Below are 20417 nucleotides of genomic sequence, written 5' to 3'. Positions count from 1 at the left end.
GCGGTTCTGTCTCGACACAAAGGTCTTCTTTCAAACACCTGTCTGCAACATTCACCCTGTCTTCAGTCACCACTGTCTGGCAGCCTGAGCTGGCCTCTGATTGGCTGATGACTGCTTCCTGTTACCTGCCATTAGGGCGAGCAGACCGGAGACGTGCTGCGTCAGACTCTCCTCCCAGAAGAAGCCGACGGACGCCACGATGCTGCCGCACAGCAGCACGGCCGCCGCCATGCCCAGGAACCCTGCTGTGATACGCCGCAGGTCTGCACACACACACACACACACACACACACACACACACACACACACAGACAGACACACACACACACAGATACACACACACACACACACACACAGATATACACACACAGATATACACACACACACACACACACACACACACAGACAGACACACACACAGAGACACACACACACACACACAGTCAAGAGGAAACAGAGTGAGTGTTGCCGTGACAACCACCTCCTGCTGTTACATAACGGTGTCATGGCGTGTGGAGGAGGACTCCTAACCGAGCAGTCTGTCAATAATCAGCTTTAATAATTCTGCTAATAAACCGTTCCCTCTGATAACATCATAATGTTTCTACAGACTTTATAACAGGAAACCTTTCCTTTAATGAACATTTAAAGGAGAACTCCGCGCAATTTTTACATTAATCTTCTAATCTTAATCATTTTATATATTTATCAGTACTGTCGGTAGCAAAACCACATCTCGGTCTTAGCAAACTGGAGCTGCTGCAGCTAACGGCCAGAGCTCCCAGTTAGCTAACACAGCAGTTATGGGGCATGTTCTAAAGAGTGTCTTTGTGCCTCTTAACAGACACAAAATGCAACTAAAATGTCTGTGTGTGACCTGTGAGATGTCTCTTGTATCACTCGGAGCCAGTCGGGTTGGTAACAGCCAGTTTATTCAGCTAGCATGCTCTGTCTCGTTGGAAATCCTCCGTTGCTGTGAGGAATTTCCCATCTCTAGAAACCTAATTTTCTTAACTTAAGCAAAGCAATAAACATGAATAATAAATGTAATTGAAATAAATAAACAAAATTGAAGCTGTTCTCTTGAAAATTAACAAGGAGTCAATATATAAACAAAATTACAATATGGCTTCTTCATACTGGACTGTTACTTTTTTTATATCCTTTTCAGATGTGTTTTCAACTCAGACATCCTGCCACTAGCTGGTCCCGCTAGCTGGTCCTGCAGCTTCTGTGGTAATCATCACGCAGCAGGTCCGTGTGTATTTGTAGCTCATCTATTGTATGTGACATGGATCTGGCGTTGGTGAGTAGGAGTCTTGGCAGTAGCGATGTGTGTGGTAGTTTCCTTAGCCGGGCTAGCAGGACCCGACCGGCATCCTAGCTTCTGCTTCCTCCCCGCCTTCCTCGCCTGTCGCGGCTGACAACAATCCACCAAGCGCCCGCTGGTCTGGTGGATGTCCTCCAGAGGACCAGTCATGGCTTCGCCGCGAAAAACTGTAGTTTATTTCCCCCTCAAAAATAGGTAATTGAGCACTGTAGTGGTTATGACCATATCTGTGACTATGGAACTAAAGGGAAATGATAAATGATGCCTGTGGCTTGCACAGTGATAGCGTTACTGAAGGCTAGCTGCAGCTCACGCTGAAGTCCCGTGGGAATTCAGCTGTAGCAGGAAAAGGTAAACAGTGTGCAGGTCAGAGTGCAGTGTGTGAAGAGTGAAGAGCGGAGGCGTTCACGAGGGAAGAAGCTTGGAGTAACGAGATGTTGTTGGTTTTTTGCTACCGACAGTACTCATAAATTTATAGCGATCAAGATTAATGTAAAAATTGCCCGGAGTTCTCCTTTAATAATGTCCTCAGCCAGACGTGTTAAAGCAAACAGTAAAGAAAAGAAATGAAAAGCATGTTAAAAACCTAAGTAACCTAAACCTCGTCCTGCTGGATGGTTCTAGTGTTTATAATGTTATATAAATGTATATAATATATAATATTACGCAGCAGATGCCACTCGTCCTGCTGGATGGTCCGCGTCAGGTTCAGAGGGATGTTCCTCAGTCTGATTGGCTGAGAGAAGTGATACTTCACAGCTGTGCAGCGATCAGCGATACCTGCAGAGACACAGAGACAGGTGATGTCATCATACTGCACCTGTGATGTCATCGTACTGCACCTGTGATGTCATCGTACTGCACCTGTCACTGTGCATGTTTACGCTCAGTTAGGGTTAGGGAACACTGGGTTATTGCTACTATATGACAGACTTTACAGTTTCAAATGAGGAAGCAGCAGGCAGCCATGTTTCTGTTACAGCAGTACAGTTAAGCTGCAAATGCCAAATCTGCTACACGTCGTGCCAAACTCTGCACATTAATCAAAAACACAGTAAAATTATGTGTATTGAATGTGTGCCCTGTCATATTATCAACCATACTCTGAATTCTATATAATACTACCAGTCTGTATGTGTCTGAGTAATATACTATATAATACTACTAATCTGTATGTGTCTCTGAGTAATATACTATATAATACTACCAATCTGCATGTGTCTCTGAGTAATATATTATATAATACTACCAGTCTGTGTGTGTTTGGGTTTCTGCCCAGATCGATGATGATGTAATCTTCAGTCTGATGCAGCGTAATGATGTAATGATATGAAACATGATGTAATGTAATTAGGAGTGCAGTAATCTGATTACTCTCTCTCCTCTCTGACCTCCAGGTTTCAGCTCGGCTCGCTGCCAGACGCTGCAGAGAGAAGATTACACCCATCTTTTAATCTGCAGAGACAAAACTGCTGACGTCATGATTACACCCATCTTTTAATCTGCAGAGACAAAACTGCTGACGTCATGATTACACCCATCTTTTAATCTGCAGAGACAAAACTGCTGACGTCATGATTACACCCAGTTTTTAATCTGCAGAGAGAAAACTGCTGACATCATGATTACACCCATTTTTTAATCTGCAGAGACAAAACTGCTGACGTCATGATTACACCCAGCTTTTAATCTGCAGACAAAACTGCTGACGTCATGATTACACCCAATTTTTAATCTGCAGAGAGAAAACTGCTGACGTCATGATTACACCAATCTTTTAATCTGCAGAGAGAATTTATGTCATGATTACACCCATCTTTTAATCTGCAGAGAGAAAACTGCTGACGTCATGATTACACCCAGTTTTTAATCTGCAGAGAAAACTGCTGACGTCATGATTACACCCATCTTTTAATCTGCAGAGACAAAACTGCTGACGTCATGATTACACCCAGTTTTTAATCTGCAGAGAGAAAACTGCTGACATCATGATTACACCCATTTTTTAATCTGCAGAGACAAAACTGCTGACGTCATGATTACACCCAGCTTTTAATCTGCAGACAAAACTGCTGACGTCATGATTACACCCAATTTTTTATCTGCAGAGAGAAAACTGCTGACGTCATGATTACACCAATCTTTTAATCTGCAGAGAGAATTTATGATGTCATGATTACACCCATCTTTTAATCTGCAGAGAGAAAACTGCTGACGTCATGATTACACCCAGTTTTTAATCTGCAGAGAAAACTGCTGACGTCATGATTACACCCATCTTTTAATCTGCAGAGAGAAAACTGCTGACGTCATGATTACACCCATCTTTTAATCTACAGAGAGAAAACTGCTGACGTCATGATTACACCCATCTTTTAATCCGCAGAGAAAACCGCTGACGTCATGATTACACCCATCTTTTAATCTGCAGAGAGAAAACTGCTGACGTCATGATTACACCTAGCTTTTAATCTGCAGACAAAACTGCTGACGTCATGATTACACCCATCTTTTAGAGCCCTGGCTGACCCGGGCTAACCACAAGCCCTGGCTGACAGGAGAGATCCACCGGCTGCTGATCTGAGAACAGCGAGGACCAAATTGTGGCATATCAGACCATCCCGGACTACATATCAGACCATCCCGGACTACATATCAGACCATCCCGGACTACATATCAGACCATCCCGGACTACATATCAGACCATCCCGGACTACATATCAGACCATCCCGGACTACATATCAGACCATCCCGGACTACATATCAGACCATCCCGGACTACATATCCAGACCATCCCGGACTACATATCAGACCATCCCGGACTACATATCAGACCATCCCGGACTACATATCCAGACCATCCCGGACTACATATCAGACCATCCCGGACTACATATCAGACCATCTTGGACTACATATCCAGACCATCCCGGACCACAAACCCTCTCCACAGACCCCCCCCCTCAAGACCACTAGAGTCTGTAGAGATGAACTTTATTGTGTTCATGTTAGATAAAAGGTACGTTAACATAACTGCTTTAATGTAAACATTGGTACTTTAATAACGCAGCAGGTTAGAGGGAACCCTCTCCAAGATCAACACCTGCAAGCCTGCCGGTCCGGACAACATTCCCGGTCGTGTGCTGAAGAACTGTACAAAGGGGCTCAATGATGTCTTCACAGACATTTTATACGTTCCTCTGAGTCAGGCTGTTGTTCCATCGGGCTTCAAAGAAACCCTCTCCATCCACTTTCAATAACTATCGCCCTGTTGCACTGACCCCCATCATCATGAAGTCCTTTGAAAGCCTAGTCCTGGCTCAGATAAGAATCCACCCTGGACCAGTTAGCATACAGAGGTAAGACAATAAGAGGAAGGGAGGCAAGCGGAGGAGTCGAGGAGGAAATGTAAGGGCTATGAGATGCACCGCAAGACTTTAGTTAAGGGCGTGTAGAACAAAAGACTTTGTTACGGTGTTGTATTCCTAACCAACATCTGTGTGATTCTAAATAGCTTAAGTGCTGAGCATTTCGTTATATAACTGACTGCTGGACTTTCTCAGTGAGAGGCCTCAGGCAGCAGCACGTCCAGAACCACCGTTCTGGGCACGGGGGCCCCCCAAACCCCCTGCTCTTCACACACACGCTGCTGACCCACGACTGTGCTCCAGCAGAACCAACCACATCGGAAAGAAAGCGTGGGGGGGTCTCATCTCCAACAACCATGAGAGCTCCTACAGGAAGGTCAGCCAACTGGTAATAACCTCTACCTCTATCTACATCCTATCATTACTAGGGAAACAGTTGTACATTTTTGCTCCCCAACTTGCACATTAAGTTTATCTATATCTATTGAAACAATTGTACATTTTATTTCCAAATTGTATATATTTTAAATATTGTTCGTGTAGTATTCAATTATTATTTCATGTATATTGTTTGCTATTATTTAATGTATACTCTGTATGTGTGCTGTGTGTCTGATATTTTGCTGCTGCAACACCGTTATTTCCCATCTTTTGGGATCAATAAAAATCTATCTATCTATCTATCTATCTATCTATCTACCTGAATGCTGACAAGACCAATGAAGTGGTTATTGACCTCTGAAGAGGCCGCCCCCCGAAACGCCCCCTGACCATCAGCTGTGTTCGGGGGTGCAGAGCAGTGAGGCTCTCTCCTGGAAAACAATCACTGCATCACTAGCCAAGGAGTCCCAGTCTACTTCCTCTGCCAGCTGCTAGTACCTTCATTAATACATTAATAGTAGTACTGCCGTGTTACTGCCGATGTCCAGCTGCTCTGACATATCATTTATTAATACATTAAAGGAATGAAACTACCGTTTAGTCTCATGGTTGATTAATGTCTGGATTATTTCCTCTAATGTCTTCTTATGTCCACAACTCAGAGATCTTGAGTGTCCTGTCCCAGAGGAGAAAAGACACTAGAACGTATTCACATTTAGACTAGAACGTATTCACATTTAGAGACTAGAACGTATTTACATTTAGACTAGAGCGTATTCACATTTAGAGACTAGAACGTATTCACATTTAGAGACTAGAACGTATTTATATTTAGAGACTAGAACGTATTCACATTTAGAGACTAGAACGTATTTATATTTAGAGACTAGAACGTATTTATATTTAGAGACTAGAACGTATTCACATTTAGAGACTAGAACGTATTTATATTTAGAGACTAGAACGTATTTATATTTAGAGACTAGAACGTATTCATATTTAGAGACTAGAACGTATTCATATTTAGAGACTAGAACGTGTTCATATTTAGAGACTAGAATGTGTTCATATTTAGAGACTAGAATGTATTCATATTTAGAGACTAGAACGTATTTATATTTAGAGACTAGAACGTATTTATACTTAGAGACTAGAAGGTATTCACATTTAGAGACTAGAACGTATTCACATTTAGAGACTAGAACGTATTTATATTTAGAGACTAGAAGGTATTCACATTTAGAGAATAGAACATATTCACATTTAGAGACTAGAACGTATTCATATTTAGAGACTAGAACGTATTCATATTTAGAGACTAGAACGTGTTCATATTTAGAGACTAGAACGTATTAACATTTAGAGACTAGAACGTGTTCATATTTAGAGACTAGAACGTATTCACATTTAGAGACTAGAACGTATTCACATTTAGAGACTAGAACATATTCATAGAGACTAGAAAGTATTAATATTTAGAGACTAGAACATATTCACATTTAGAGACTAGAACGTATTTATATTTAGAGACTAGAATGTATTTATATTTAGAGACTAGAACGTATTCACATTTAGAGACTAGAACGTATTTATATTTAGAGACTAGAACGTATTTATATTTAGAGACTAGAACGTATTCACATTTAGAGACTAGAACGTATTCACATTTAGAGACTAGAACGTATTTATATTTAGAGACTAGAACGTATTCACATTTAGAGACTAGAACGTATTCACATTTAGAGACTAGAACGTATTTATATTTAGAGACTAGAACGTATTCACATTTAGAGACTAGACATTCACATTTAGAGACTAGAACCATTTTATTTTAGAGACTAGAACGTATTTATATTTAGAGACTAGAACATATTCACATTTAGAGACTAGAACGTATTTATATTTAGAGACTAGAACGTATTCACATTTAGAGACTAGAACGTATTCATATTTAGAGACTAGAACGTATTCACATTTAGAGACTAGAACGTATTTATATTTAGAGACTAGAACGTATTTATATTTAGAGACTAGAACGTATTCACATTTAGAGACTAGAACGTATTCATATTTAGAGACTAGAACGTATTCACATTTAGAGACTAGAACATATTCATATTTAGAGACTAGAACGTATTCATATTTAGAGACTAGAACGTATTCATATTTAACAAGCTGACATCACACTAATTTAACTGATTTATCATCAACGACTCCAACTGATTTATCGATTAACAGAATAGTTGGAGATTAATTTAGTAGTTGGCAACTGATCCATTCATCTCTGCAGCTCTACATCCATCCATTTGACATGTGTTTACTATTTATTCTTGTTGGTGAACTAATTTCATCCACATGAGTGAAGGTTTGTTTTCATGAAGAGATTTGAAGAATTTCAAAAAGGGGACAATCCTGTTTCACATTTGGGGCCGGTTATCTATTTCCACACATGGCTCTGGGACAGATTTCCCTTTACAGGAAGCTGAGTTTGTTCTGAACATTTAGATATGAAACACATGGAGATCACTTATATAGAAATGACCTTACAAAGGGAATTTAGGACAGTATGCAAACATGGAGACCTCTGAGGGTTAACCAGTTATTGAGTGTATATGTGCAGAAGTAGATGTTATTATGAACATAACACACACTCACACACACACACACACACACTCACACACAGACACATACACTCTGAACACACACACACACACACATCCCTAAAAACTGCTGTGTTTAGCACTACGTTTGTTATAGCACTTTAAATATCTGTACATATTAATAATATTTAATGTATATGATGTTAAATTATCCTATGTCATACAAAACATATTGTATTAGGCTATATGACTTTAATATATATATATATATATATATATATATATATATATATATATATATATATATACTGTGTATTTATAATCATATTAGCCTAGTCATATTTCAGTGTATACGTGTAGATGTTATTATGAACAAAGTATGACTATAAATATATATTTATAAACATAATATGCCCAAAAAACCCAGAATATATATATATATATATATATATATATATATATATATATATATATATATATATATATATATATATATATATATATAGCCTAAAGGTCTGTGAGAGTCTCCCTGGTCACAGTGACTAAAAACACACAGTATAAACAGACTATATATAAATATATAATAAGTATATTATATACATATACATAGGCTATGTGTAGGATATATTTGGGATTCTGACCGCGGTCGATGAGCTTGTCGATGTCTGGGTCCAGACCCCGGAAGTAGCACTTCCTCCAGAGGCCGGAGTGCGCGGAGAACAGCGGCCTGCCGCACTCCGTCTCCAGGATGCCCATCCCCAGGATGGCCCGCCAGTTCTCCAGCAGCTCCTCCTCGCGGCTGCCCACGTGCACGGGCTTCATGTGCGCCACGTCCCGCGGCCGCGCGCCGCCGCTGCCGGTGTCTACGAGCGGCAGGTGGTAGATGGGCATCTCTCGGTTCTTCTGGTCGTTGGAATCGGACCCGTGGCGGTCGCAGTTGTCCTTGTGTCTGCGCGTGTCCGTCTCGTACCAGTGGTCGGAGGAGATGGCGGTGACGAGCAGCAGCAGCGCCATCACGCTGAGCGCGAGGCTCACCGCGGACACGGTGACGGTGGCCGGCCGCGCTCTCTCCATGGCCGGGACCGCCGGGACCGCCGGGCCGCTCCCGGGACCGGTACCGGAGCCGCTGGTTCCGTTACTGTGCATCTTCAGCTGCCATCGCGGTCCGCGCGCACTCAGCCGTTCCCCGTGCAGCCTCCGGAGCGCGTTGTCATGCCGACTGACGGACCGACCGAGCTGAGGCAAGCTGGGGGGAGCAGACACACAACAGCACCGGAAGTTCACTGAAACAGCCTTCAAAATAAATCATTTTTACTCGAGTGGCCTATATCAGCGTGCAGCAGACAGGGGGACAGAATCTTTATTCAAACATCTTCTCCCATCTGTCTCCAAATCACAAATTCATTTTATTTATGATTGATGGAAACTGTTAAGATAATTTATTTATCAAGAATAGACAGAAACGCTGATATTTCCATGAACCGTTCCATTCTGATTTACTGCAACATCTCGGGATGTTAACAGGGAGCCCTGTTAACATCTTAAACATCTCGCCCAATGGGATTCCTGCTAACATCTTAAACATCTCGCCCAATGGGATTCCTGCTAACATCTTAAACATCTCGCCCAATGGGATTCCTGCTAACATCTTAAACATCTCGCCCAATGGGATTCCTGCTAACATCTTAAACATCTCGCCCAATGGGATTCCTGCTAACATCTTAAACATATCGCCCAATGGGAGCCCTGCTAACATTGTAACTGGCCATTAGAGCAGCGTATTATGGCATGGATTCCAATGGAGTTCTACTCCAGTTGTTAATCAGGAGGTTTTGTAGCATCAAACAACTAATAAAAACCAAAATGGTCAGAGGAATGAACTACAGACAGAAACAGCTCTGGGAAACTTTTATTTGACGTGTAGTTTGATTTTGTTTGGGGGCGGGGCTTATGAGCTATGCTGCAGCCAGCCACCAGGGGGCCATCCGGATGTTTGGGGGCGGGGCTTATGAGCTATGCTGCAGCCAGCCACCAGGGGCCCATCCAGATGTTTGGGGGCGGGGCTTATAAGCTATGCTGCAGCCAGCCACCAGGGGGCCATCCGGATGTTTGGGGGCGGGGCTTATTAGCTATGCTGCAGCCAGCCACCAGGGGGCCATCCGGATGTTTGGGCTGGCGAGAAGCGGACCCTCTGGTTCCACGCTGACTGAGATCTCTTCTGTTCTACTCTTCCATGTTGTATAGTTTAAGATCTCAGCTCGTCTGTTCATTCATGGTGTTTTAGTTCTTCCTCTCTCAGGCAACAGAAACACAAACAGCAGTAATCTGATTACCCAGTTATCCCTGTTATAGTCTATATGCTACATACAGCCATTCATTTACGGGATACGCCCGTCACCTTCATCTTTCTGTGTGTTGGCGCTCTAAACTCAAAAAATACATAAAATGAAAAATCTAATTATATTTATCTCTTTTTGAGTAAAATTCTCATCACACACTCAACTTTTAATTCCAGATCTCGCCTCCCTACGTGCACATGTTCCACCAAAACAAGTTCCTTCCAGAGACTATTTCGCAAAGGCACCGTAGCTCCGTCCGGAGCTCAGTGCCGCCCCCGATGATTGTGATTGGATGCCCATAAAGCAGGGCTTTAATGCTGTGAGACTATCCCTGACATCATGATGACTTCATGAAGGGAGATTAAAATACAGAACGCTGCTGCAGTGTGAAAACATCACTGAGTCTTATTCTGAAATCACAGACAGGAAGTGCTGATGCTTTGTCCCAGCAGCTGACTTGACCCTTCCTTGCTGAGCTGGGTGTGACTCTCTCTCTCTCTCTCTCTCTCTCTCTCTCTCTCTCTCTCTACTCTCTATCTGTCTCTGTCTCTCTCTCTCTGTCTCTCTCTCTGTCTGTCTCTCTCTGTCTGTCTCTCTCTCTCTCTCTCTCTCTCTCTCTCTCTCTGACACAACATTGATTCCTGATGATCACAGGTTTTTTATGGACCGGAGGTTGAGCTGATTGTCTGTGTGGAGTCTCTGTTTCTAATAATGGTCCAGTATGACGGGAGTCTTTCAGTATTTACTTTAGTTTTGATGTTTGTGTCTCTAAAGTTGTATTTACACTTGACGCATCCAAGCTGGCGCGCAACATCGTGACGTCAAAATGATGTAATATCCGGCCGGCACGTCCGATTTATGGCGCGCGAGCCGAGGTCGTGCACGGCTTTTTTTTTCTCAGCACCACGCGACAAAGCGGAAACAGGAGGCCTGAATGAGTTCGCCGACAACCGGATGCCAGGACTCTCAGAGTGACTGCAGGTCTCTCTGGTAAACTTACTGGGTTAAGATGAGCTCTTTTATGGTTAATGAAAGGCTCGATGCGACGAAGCAGCTCATTGAATCAAATCGAAGCATTAACGTCAACGCTGCTGCCAGTTCTGCCGTTGTTTACCTTTTTCTTCTTCTTCTAGTCAGTAGAAAGAACAACGTCGGTAGCCTTTGCTCATTAGCGCCACCGCTGTTCAGGAGAAGACTGCAGCTAGTGTCGCGACCACCAGCGCAGGTATAAATAGTCACAGCCATCTCATGACGTCACATTTGTAAGCGCCAGCTGGGCTGCATCTAGTATATAATCAGCTTAAGTCAGACTCAGATTCAAAGGTCTGAGAGAAACGGCTGGAGATTAAGATGATGCTGTAGAACATCTGCAGACTGACAGCAGGCTGGGTGTCATTCACCAATCTTACAGCACACTTGTAGTTTGTGCACATGGAGTTCATGATGTCAGAGGTTTCCATCAATTTGTTTTTCTGAAATCCACAAAGCCGGAGAATATTCAGCTTTAGCTAGTGTTTAACTTTCAATCAGGGTCCAGAACAGGGCTGGTAGCAATGCTGTTGGTGCCTTAAAGAATCAAAGTTCTTTACTCAGCTCTGGGTTCATTTGGGATAATTTGAGAATTATTTCAGTCTGTGGTTGGTGATCTGCAGAGGATTTTTCAGATGCTGCTGTAGTTAGAGAGCAGAGTTATCGGCCCTTGGTTCCTGCAGTTCAGGCGATGTTAAAGAGCTTAAGTGTCTGAGGTATGTTTCTCTCAGGATGCTGTTTCTAGGATTTCTTTTAGGAAGATTACATAGTCGATGTTTCGATGAATCAAGTCTTTAATTGGTGGAGCACGGAGAGAAGATCTCTGATGATTTTCTCTGCCATCCTTCAGAATGTCCTGCCCTAAATGTCCTCAACATCAGAACAAAGGAACAACTGCTGACCTCATGCATCCCGTTCTCAATCTCAACCTGTTACATATGACTCTTGGTCAGTGTCTCTCAGTGTCAGATATCGTCTCTTTTAGCATCCATACGGGACGCACCGGGCAGAGCAGCAGCAGAGAAACAACAGTAGAGAGTAGTATGTAGAGAAACAGCAGTAGAGAGTAGTATGTAGAGAGTAGTATGTAGAGAGACAGCAGTAGAGAGTAGTATGAAGAGAGACAGCTGTAGAGAGTAGTATGTAGAGAGACAGCAGTAGAGAGTAGTATGTAGAGAGACAACAGTAGAGAGTAGTATGTAGAGAGACAGCAGTAGAGAGTAGTATGTAGAGAGACAGCAGTAGAGAGTAGTATGTAGAGAGACAACAGTAGAGAGTAGTATGTACAGAGACAGCAGTAGAGAGTAGTATGTAGAGACACGAGAGTGTATGTATAGAGACAGCAGTAGAGGTAGTATGTAGAGAACAGCAGTAGAGAGTAGTATGTAGAGAGACAACAGTAGAGAGTAGTATGTAGAGACAGCGTAGAGGGGTATGTAGAGAGACAGCGTAAGAGTAGTATGTAGAGTGACAGCAGTAGAGTGAGTATGAAGGAGACAGCTTAGAGGTAGTATGTAGGTGACAGAGTAGAGGTGAGTATGTAGAAGTGGTATGTAGAGACAGCAGTAGATAGTAGTATGAAGAGACAGTAGAAGTATGTAGAGGTAGTATGTAAGAGACAGCAGTGAGAGTAGTATGAAGAGAGACAGCAGTAGAGAGTAGTATGTAGAGACAGCAGTAGAGAGGTTGTATGTAGGGACAGTAGTGATGAGAGGTGGTATGTAAGAGGTTGTAGGGAGTGAGAACAGAGTAGAGTGGTATGTAGAGTGACAGGTAGAAGGTAGTATGTAGAGAGTGGTATGTAAGGAGCAAGTAGATAGTAGGTATGAAGAGAGACAAGTGAGGTATGTAGAGAGTAGTATGTAGAGAGCAGTAGAGGTGAGTATGAAGGAGACAGTTAAGAGTGGTATGTAGAGTGACAGCAGTAAGAGTGGTATGAAGGAAGGAAAGCAGTAGAGAGTGGTAGTAGGAGTGGAAGTGGTATGTAGGGGGAAGTGTATGAGAAGTGAATGGTGGGTTATGTGAGTGGTATGGCATGAGGCGGTATGGAGAGGGGTAGGTGTATGTAGGGTGTGTATGTAGGAGCGGTGAAGTGGTATGTAGAGAGACGGAGTAGAGTGAGTATGTAGATTGTTGGGGGTAGAGACAGCAGTAGAGAGTAGTATGTATAGAGTAGTATGAAAGATGGTTGGTTCGGGGGTGGATGTGTCAAACAACACAGGACTTTCCCCCAGGAGACCGGGGTTCTTGTCCCGCGTGTCACTGAAACGTACATTTTGTAACCCCCCCCACCATCTTTTCCTAAACCTAACTGTCCCTTTCTTGTGCCACATGTCAGTTAAACATACATCCGACCCAGAGAGTCTAAATGTGACGCTAAAGGAGACTTTTTGTGTCAACAACAAACACCAAAGTCACCTGACCAAAGTGTTGCTTTCTGACGCGATGGTAGTGAGAATGTGTTGTCTGACATTTTTCAGCATACATTTGCTGAGATCACATGTTACTGTACTTCCCATGTACTGCCACCTGGTGTTACCCTTTAACCTCTCTCTCTCTCTCTTTCTCTCTTTGCCTGGCGGTCAGGCTGGGGTGTGTGTCTTGTCTCCTTGGCGTCCCGGTGACTGCGGCCTCATGGGATATCTTCGGTGACCGCGGCTGTCGTCCTCTCAGAGTCAGAACTCAACGTGACGGCAGAAAAAAAATGAAAGTTTGTCCATTAAGTTGATCAATAATTCAGAGTGTCCTTCCTGTAACACGACACACACACACACACACACACACACACACACACACACACACACACACACACACACACACCCCTTGACTTTGACATCTCTGTTCTCTGATTGGCTGTCAGGATTTGTTGATTCTTTTCATTAACAATCAGTCTGCTGATGTTCACCTTTAAAACAAACATCATTCATCTTTCAATGATTTAATCTGGAAATAAAACCAACCAATGACAGAGAGACGGTGGAACTAGTTCTTTCAACCATGCATATCAACCAGATATATTAAACAAAAGGCAGAGAGCAGCCAACCGTCTGTGGCAGATTGAAAATGTGAATAAAAACAGCAGCAGGTTGTCTGTTAATCAGAACACACACACACACACACACACACACACACACACACACACCCACACACACACAGAGACACATGCAAACGCACACGCACACACACACAGACACGCACACACACACACGCACACACACACACACACAGACACACACAGCACACACACACACACACATACAGACACACAGACACACACAGACACACACAGAGACACACACACACACACACCTTCTCTGATCGATACCTGGGGGGGCGGGCAGTTTCCCACGATCCCCTGCTCTGCCTGGCTGTCATTAGCATCGTTAGCATCAGAAGTTATTGAGCTGCCTCTATCGACCAATCAGGACGCTGTTGTGCGAGGTGATAATCATGATGTGTGTTTTAATGAAGAGTCAGACTGCAGCAGAATAATTTGAAGAGGAGAAGATGGAGGTCAGAGAGGAAGAGGACGAGAGGACGATCGATCTGTGGCCAACCCACCAGACTAAATAATCAGGGGTCTCATTTATAAAACTGTGTGTAGGATCCTTACTATCAGAGTACGTACGCCCAAAAGCCAAAAATGGCGTATGCCAATAAACACTCAGATTTATAAAACCGTGCATACGCACATCTGTAAGCAATGTTCCCTTTATAAATCACAGATTACCCACTAGTGTTCGTACGTGGATCAGCCTCCTATCCCGCCCTGTACACGCCCATATTTAACCATAAATAGTCAATGCAGAGCACCTCCTGAATGCTGATCAGTATGGTAATGACCCTGGCAGTTGTTCGTTATGCTGAATCATGACGACTGGCGGAGAAAAAGCAAAAAAACTTCTCAGACGCTGGTGAATTGCTGCAAATTGAATTATAATTTCGTCCTGTTCTTGCAAAGTGTATGGAAACCAGATCTATAGACTACATATATTAATAATACTGTTCAAAACGGCAGACAGTACGGCACTCGGGGACATCTCCGATATACCAGACATATATTATAAATGTGTAAGTTCCAATATAGTGTATTAATATCATATTTAATCATAAGTACGTCACGTTCTGACTAGTCTCTCCCAGTGTTTCTGACTAGTCTCTCCCAGTGTTTGACTAGTCTCTCCCAGTGTTTCTGACTAGTCTCTCTCAGTGTTTCTGACTAGTCTCTCCCAGTGTTTCTGACTAGTCTCTCCCAGTAAGTACGTCACGTTCTGACTAGTCGCTCCCAGTGTTTCTGACTAGTCTCTCCCAGTGTTTCTGACTAGTCTCTCCCAGTGTTTCTGACTAGTCTCTCCCAGTGTTTCTGACTAGTCTCTCCCAGTGTTTGACTAGTCTCTCATAGTGTTTCTGACTGGTCTCTCCCAGTAAGTACGTCACGTTCTGACTAGTCGCTCCCAGTAAGTACGTCACGTTCTGACTAGTCTCTCCCAGTGTTTCTGACTAGTCTCTCCCAGTGTTTCTGACTAGTCTCTCCCAGTGTTTGACTAATCTCTCATAGTGTTTCTGACTAGTCTCTCCCAGTAAGTACGTCACGTTCTGACTAGTCGCTCCCAGTAAGTACGTCACGTTCTGACTAGTCTCTCCCAGTGTTTGACTAGTCTCTCCCAGTGTTTCTGACTAGTCTCTCCCAGTGTCTCTCCCAGTGTTTCTGACTAGTCTCTCCCAGTGTTTCTGATTAGTCTCTCCCAGTGTTTCTGACTAGTCTCTCCCAGTGTTTCTGACTAGTCTCTCCCAGTGTTTCTGACTAGTCTCTCCCAGTGTTTGACTAGTCTCTCCCAGTGTTTCTGACTAGTCTCTCCCAGTAAGTACGTCACGTTCTGACTAGTCGCTCCCAGTAAGTACGTCACGTTCTGACTAGTCTCTCCCAGTGTTTCTGACTAGTCTCTCCCAGTGTTTCTGACTAGTCTCTCCCAGTGTTTGACTAGTCTCTCATAGTGTTTCTGACTAGTCTCTCCCAGTAAGTGGTCCACGTTCTGACTAGTCGCTCCCGAGTAAGAATGCGTCACGTTCTGACTAGTCTCGCCCAGTGTTTGACTAGTCTCTCCCAGTGTTTCTGACTAGTCTCTCCCAGTGTCTCTCCAGTGTTTCTGACTAGTCTCGCTGTTTTCTGATTATTCTCTCCCAGTGTTTCTGACTAGTCTCTCCCCAGTGTTTCTGACTAGTCTCTCCCAGTGTTTCTGACTCGTCTCTCTCATTGTTTCTGACTAGTCTCTCCCAGTGTTTCTGACTAGTCTCTCCCAGTAAGTACGTCACGTTCTGACTAGTCTCTCTCAGTGTTTCTGACTAGTCTCTCCCAGTGTTTCTGACTAGTCTCTCCCAGTGTTTGACTAGTCTCTCCCAGTGTTTGACTAGTCTCTCCCAGTGTTTGACTAGTCTCTCCCAGTAAGTACGTCATGTTCTGACTAGTCTCTCCCAGTGTTTCTGACTAGTCTCTCCCAGTGTTTCTGACTAGTCTCTCCCAGTGTTTCTGACTAGTCTCTCCCAGTAAGTACGTCACGTTCTGACTAGTCTCTCCCAGTGTTTCTGACTAGTCTCTCCCAGTAAGTACGTCACGTTCTGACTAGTCACTCTCAGTGTTTCTGACTAGTCTCTCTCAGTGTTTCTGACTAGTCACTCTCAGTGTTTCTGACTAGTCTCTCTCAGTGTTTCTGACTAGTCTCTCCCAGTGTTTCTGACTAGTCTCTCCCAGTGTTTCTGATTAGTCTCTCCCAGTGTTTCTGATTAGTCTCTCCCAGTGTTTCTGACTAGTCTCTCCCAGTGTTTCTGACTAGTCTCTCCCAGTGCTTCTGACTAGTCTCTCCCAGTGTTTCTGACTAGTCTCTCCCAGTAAGTACGTCACGTTCTGACTAGTCTCTCCCAGTGTTTCTGACTAGTCTCTCTCAGTGTTTCTGACTAGTCTTTCCCAGTGTTTCTGACTAGTCTCTCTCAGTGTTTCTGACTAGTCTCTCCCAGTGTTTCTGATTAGTCTCTCCCAGTGTTTCTGATTAGTCTCTCCCAGTGTTTCTGACTAGTCTCTCCCAGTGTTTCTGACTAGTCTCTCTCAGTGTTTCTGACTAGTCTCTCCCAGTGTTTCTGACTAGTCTCTCCCAGTGTTTGACTAGTCTCTCCCAGTGTTTCTGACTAGTCTCTCCCAGTGTTTGACTAGTCTCTCCCAGTGTTTGACTAGTCTCTCCCAGTAAGTACGTCACGTTCTGACTAGTCTCTCCCAGTGTTTCTGACTAGTCTCTCACAGTGTTTCTGACTAGTCTCTCCCAGTGTTAGTCACTCTCAGTGTTTCTGACTAGTCTCTCTCAGTGTTTCTGACTAGTCTCTCCCAGTGTTTCTGATTAGTCTCTCCCAGTGTTTCTGATTAGTCTCTCTCAGTGTTTCTGACTAGTCTCTCCCAGTGTTTCTGATTAGTCTCTCTCAGTGTTTCTGACTAGTCTCTCCCAGTGTTTCTGATTAGTCTCTCCCAGTGTTTCTGATTAGTCTCTCCCAGTGTTTCTGACTAGTCTCTCCCAGTGTTTCTGACTAGTCTCTCTCAGTGTTTCTGACTAGTCTCTCCCAGTGTTTCTGATTAGTCTCTCTCAGTGTTTCTGACTAGTCTCTCCCAGTGTTTCTGATTAGTCTCTCCCAGTGTTTCTGATTAGTCTCTCCCAGTGTTTCTGACTAGTCTCTCCCAGTGTTTCTGACTAGTCTCTCCCAGTGCTTCTGACTAGTCTCTCCCAGTGTTTCTGACTAGTCTCTCCCAGTAAGTACGTCACGTTCTGACTAGTCTCTCCCAGTGTTTCTGACTAGTCTCTCTCAGTGTTTCTGACTAGTCTCTCCCAGTGTTTCTGATTAGTCTCTCCCAGTGTTTCTGATTAGTCTCTCCCAGTGTTTCTGACTAGTCTCTCCCAGTGTTTCTGACTAGTCTCTCCCAGTGCTTCTGACTAGTCTCTCCCAGTGTTTCTGACTAGTCTCTCCCAGTGTTTCTGACTAGTCTCTCCCAGTAAGTACGTCACGTTCTGACTAGTCTCTCCCAGTGTTTCTGACTAGTCTCTCCCAGTGTTTCTGACTAGTCTCTCTCAGTGTTTCTGACTAGTCTCTCTCAGTGTTTCTGACTAGTCTCTCTCAGTGTTTCTGACTAGTCTCTCCCAGTGTTTCTGACTAGTCTCTCCCAGTGTTTCTGATTAGTCTCTCCCAGTGTTTCTGATTAGTCTCTCCCAGTGTTTCTGACTAGTCTCTCCCAGTGTTTCTGATTAGTCTCTCCCAGTGTTTCTGATTAGTCTCTCCCAGTGTTTCTGACTAGTCTCTCCCAGTGTTTCTGACTAGTCTCTCCCAGTGTTTCTGATTAGTCTCTCCCAGTGTTTCTGACTAGTCTCTCCCAGTGTTTCTGATTAGTCTCTCTCAGTGTTTCTGACTAGTCTCTCCCAGTGTTTCTGATTAGTCTCTCCCAGTGTTTCTGATTAGTCTCTCCCAGTGTTTCTGATTAGTCTCTCCCAGTGTTTCTGATTAGTCTCTCCCAGTGTTTCTGATTAGTCTCTCCCAGTGTTTCTGACTAGTCTCTCCCAGTGTTTCTGACTAGTCTCTCCCAGTGTTTCTGATTAGTCTCTCCCAGTGTTTCTGACTAGTCTCTCTCAGTGCTTCTGACTAGTCTCTCCCAGTGTTTCTGACTAGTCTCTCTCAGTGTTTCTGACTAGTCTCTCCCAGTGTTTCTGACTAGTCTCTCCCAGTAAGGCAACAATAGGTCCAAAAAGAAAACAAGATGGTGACAAAAATGGTGACAAAAATGGTGATAAAAATGGCGAAATAGGTTACGAAAGCCGTCTCTCCTCAGCATAGTGTTCTCTGAGATAGTCTCTCATGTCTCTCATGTCTCTCATGTTCTCATGTTCTCATGTTCTCATGTTCTCATGTCTCTCATGTCCAGCTCTTCCTCCACAGCTCTGTGGAGGAAGGTCTGCTCTGCTGAATAGTCTCAGGAAGGAAGTGGTTCTGGTGGAACAAAGTCTTCCCCTTCCCCATGACCAGACCCAAACTGAATGTGTGGATGTTTTAACAGCTTTCAGCGGTGATTCAGAATGAAAATCTGGTCAAACGTTTAAATTCTGCGTCTGCAGATTGTGTGGCCCTGCTGATGGCAGAGGTTTAATAAAACTAATGTTTAAATGCTGCGTCTGCAGACTGTGTGTGGCCCTGCTGATGGGTCCGTGTACTTGGCGGCCAACGGATTTCCGTTTTGAAAGGAAAAAAACAAAAACGAAAAACGGCCAGTTTCCCAATTACCATTAGTAAATAGGAAAACAAAAAACGGAAAACAACCCATTATTCCTTTTTTGTTTTGATATTAAAAAACGGAAAACGAAAAACTATCTCGTTATGCGATTTTCTTTGATGTGTTTGTAGATGGAACTCGGAAATTAAAATGTGTGTATAAATCTTATTCCTCATTCATTTTTTTCGTGACCCGGAAGCGATCGTAGGTAGTAAGCGGCTGCATACCCGGAAATCATTTGGACATCAATGAGACCATGGACAGTTAGAATGATACGGACGTAAAAGTGTTTTTAGACGATTATGCTAGTTTTATATTAGAAGACCGAAAAGAATGGGATGTCTTGTGGTGATGCAGCTGGCCGCTTCGGGTTCACAGTTTGGAACGATACGGGGGTTTTCTGAGAGGAGTGTGCGGAGGTGGTGTGCTCAGCAGGGACTTGTGGCGAAACACAAGTTGACTTTTATTATGAAGCGGTCACAGGAGATTAGCGCTTACTGCTCTCATTCATCAAAAATGAGTCTACACAACAAGACAACCATCATAGTCTAATAATAATAATAATGAAGCGAAAACATTTTCAAAATTTCTCATTTTCACATAAAAGGTCTCTAACGTTGTTTTGCGCCATTGCTTTGGCAAATATCTGTCAAACAAACTAAAATCAAAACCATGGCTTTCCCTTATCAAATCGCAAAAGACTCTAAGACAACAATATCTGTCAATGAAACAGGGCTATAATTAGTATAAATAAGATATAAAATCAATATAAATGTGATTTTTGGAGGTTAAAAAAGTAACTAAGTAACTCTACATTTTAAATTAGCTACTTTTACTAGTAATTTTACTTGTACTTGAGTAAACAACAAAGTAACAGTACTTTTACTTAAGTAGAACATTTTTTTACTCTTTTCACTTCTGCTGATTTATTTAAATCTAAAAATTGCATAGACCTAGCCCTGGTCTGCATATCGCTTTTAATATGCAAATATTAAAATCATTTCACTGGCGAAACACAAGTCGGCTTTTATTATGAAGTGGTCACAGGAGATTAGCGCTGACCGCTCTCAT

The 20417-nt window shown here is 43.2% G+C and overlaps 1 protein-coding gene across 1 annotated transcript in view; it reads right to left on the bottom strand.

The window, feature by feature from the left end:
* Positions 1 to 20417, bottom strand: part of tmem178 (transmembrane protein 178) — a 39333-nt gene that overhangs the window by 4783 nt on the left and 14133 nt on the right. The window contains exons 3-5 of the mRNA XM_039813861.1: positions 8324 to 8928; positions 1997 to 2110; positions 126 to 263 (exon numbers count right to left, since the gene is read on the bottom strand). Coding sequence (XP_039669795.1) covers positions 126 to 263; positions 1997 to 2110; positions 8324 to 8928 — 857 coding nt within the window. The remainder of the gene's footprint in view (positions 1 to 125; positions 264 to 1996; positions 2111 to 8323; positions 8929 to 20417) is intronic.

The sequence above is a fragment of the Perca fluviatilis genome, chromosome 1, assembly GCF_010015445.1.
Source record: "Perca fluviatilis chromosome 1, GENO_Pfluv_1.0, whole genome shotgun sequence".
Taxonomy (NCBI): domain Eukaryota; kingdom Metazoa; phylum Chordata; class Actinopteri; order Perciformes; family Percidae; genus Perca; species Perca fluviatilis.
The sequence above is the reverse complement of the archived record's forward strand: the minus strand, read 5'-3'. Positions and strand labels throughout refer to the sequence as shown.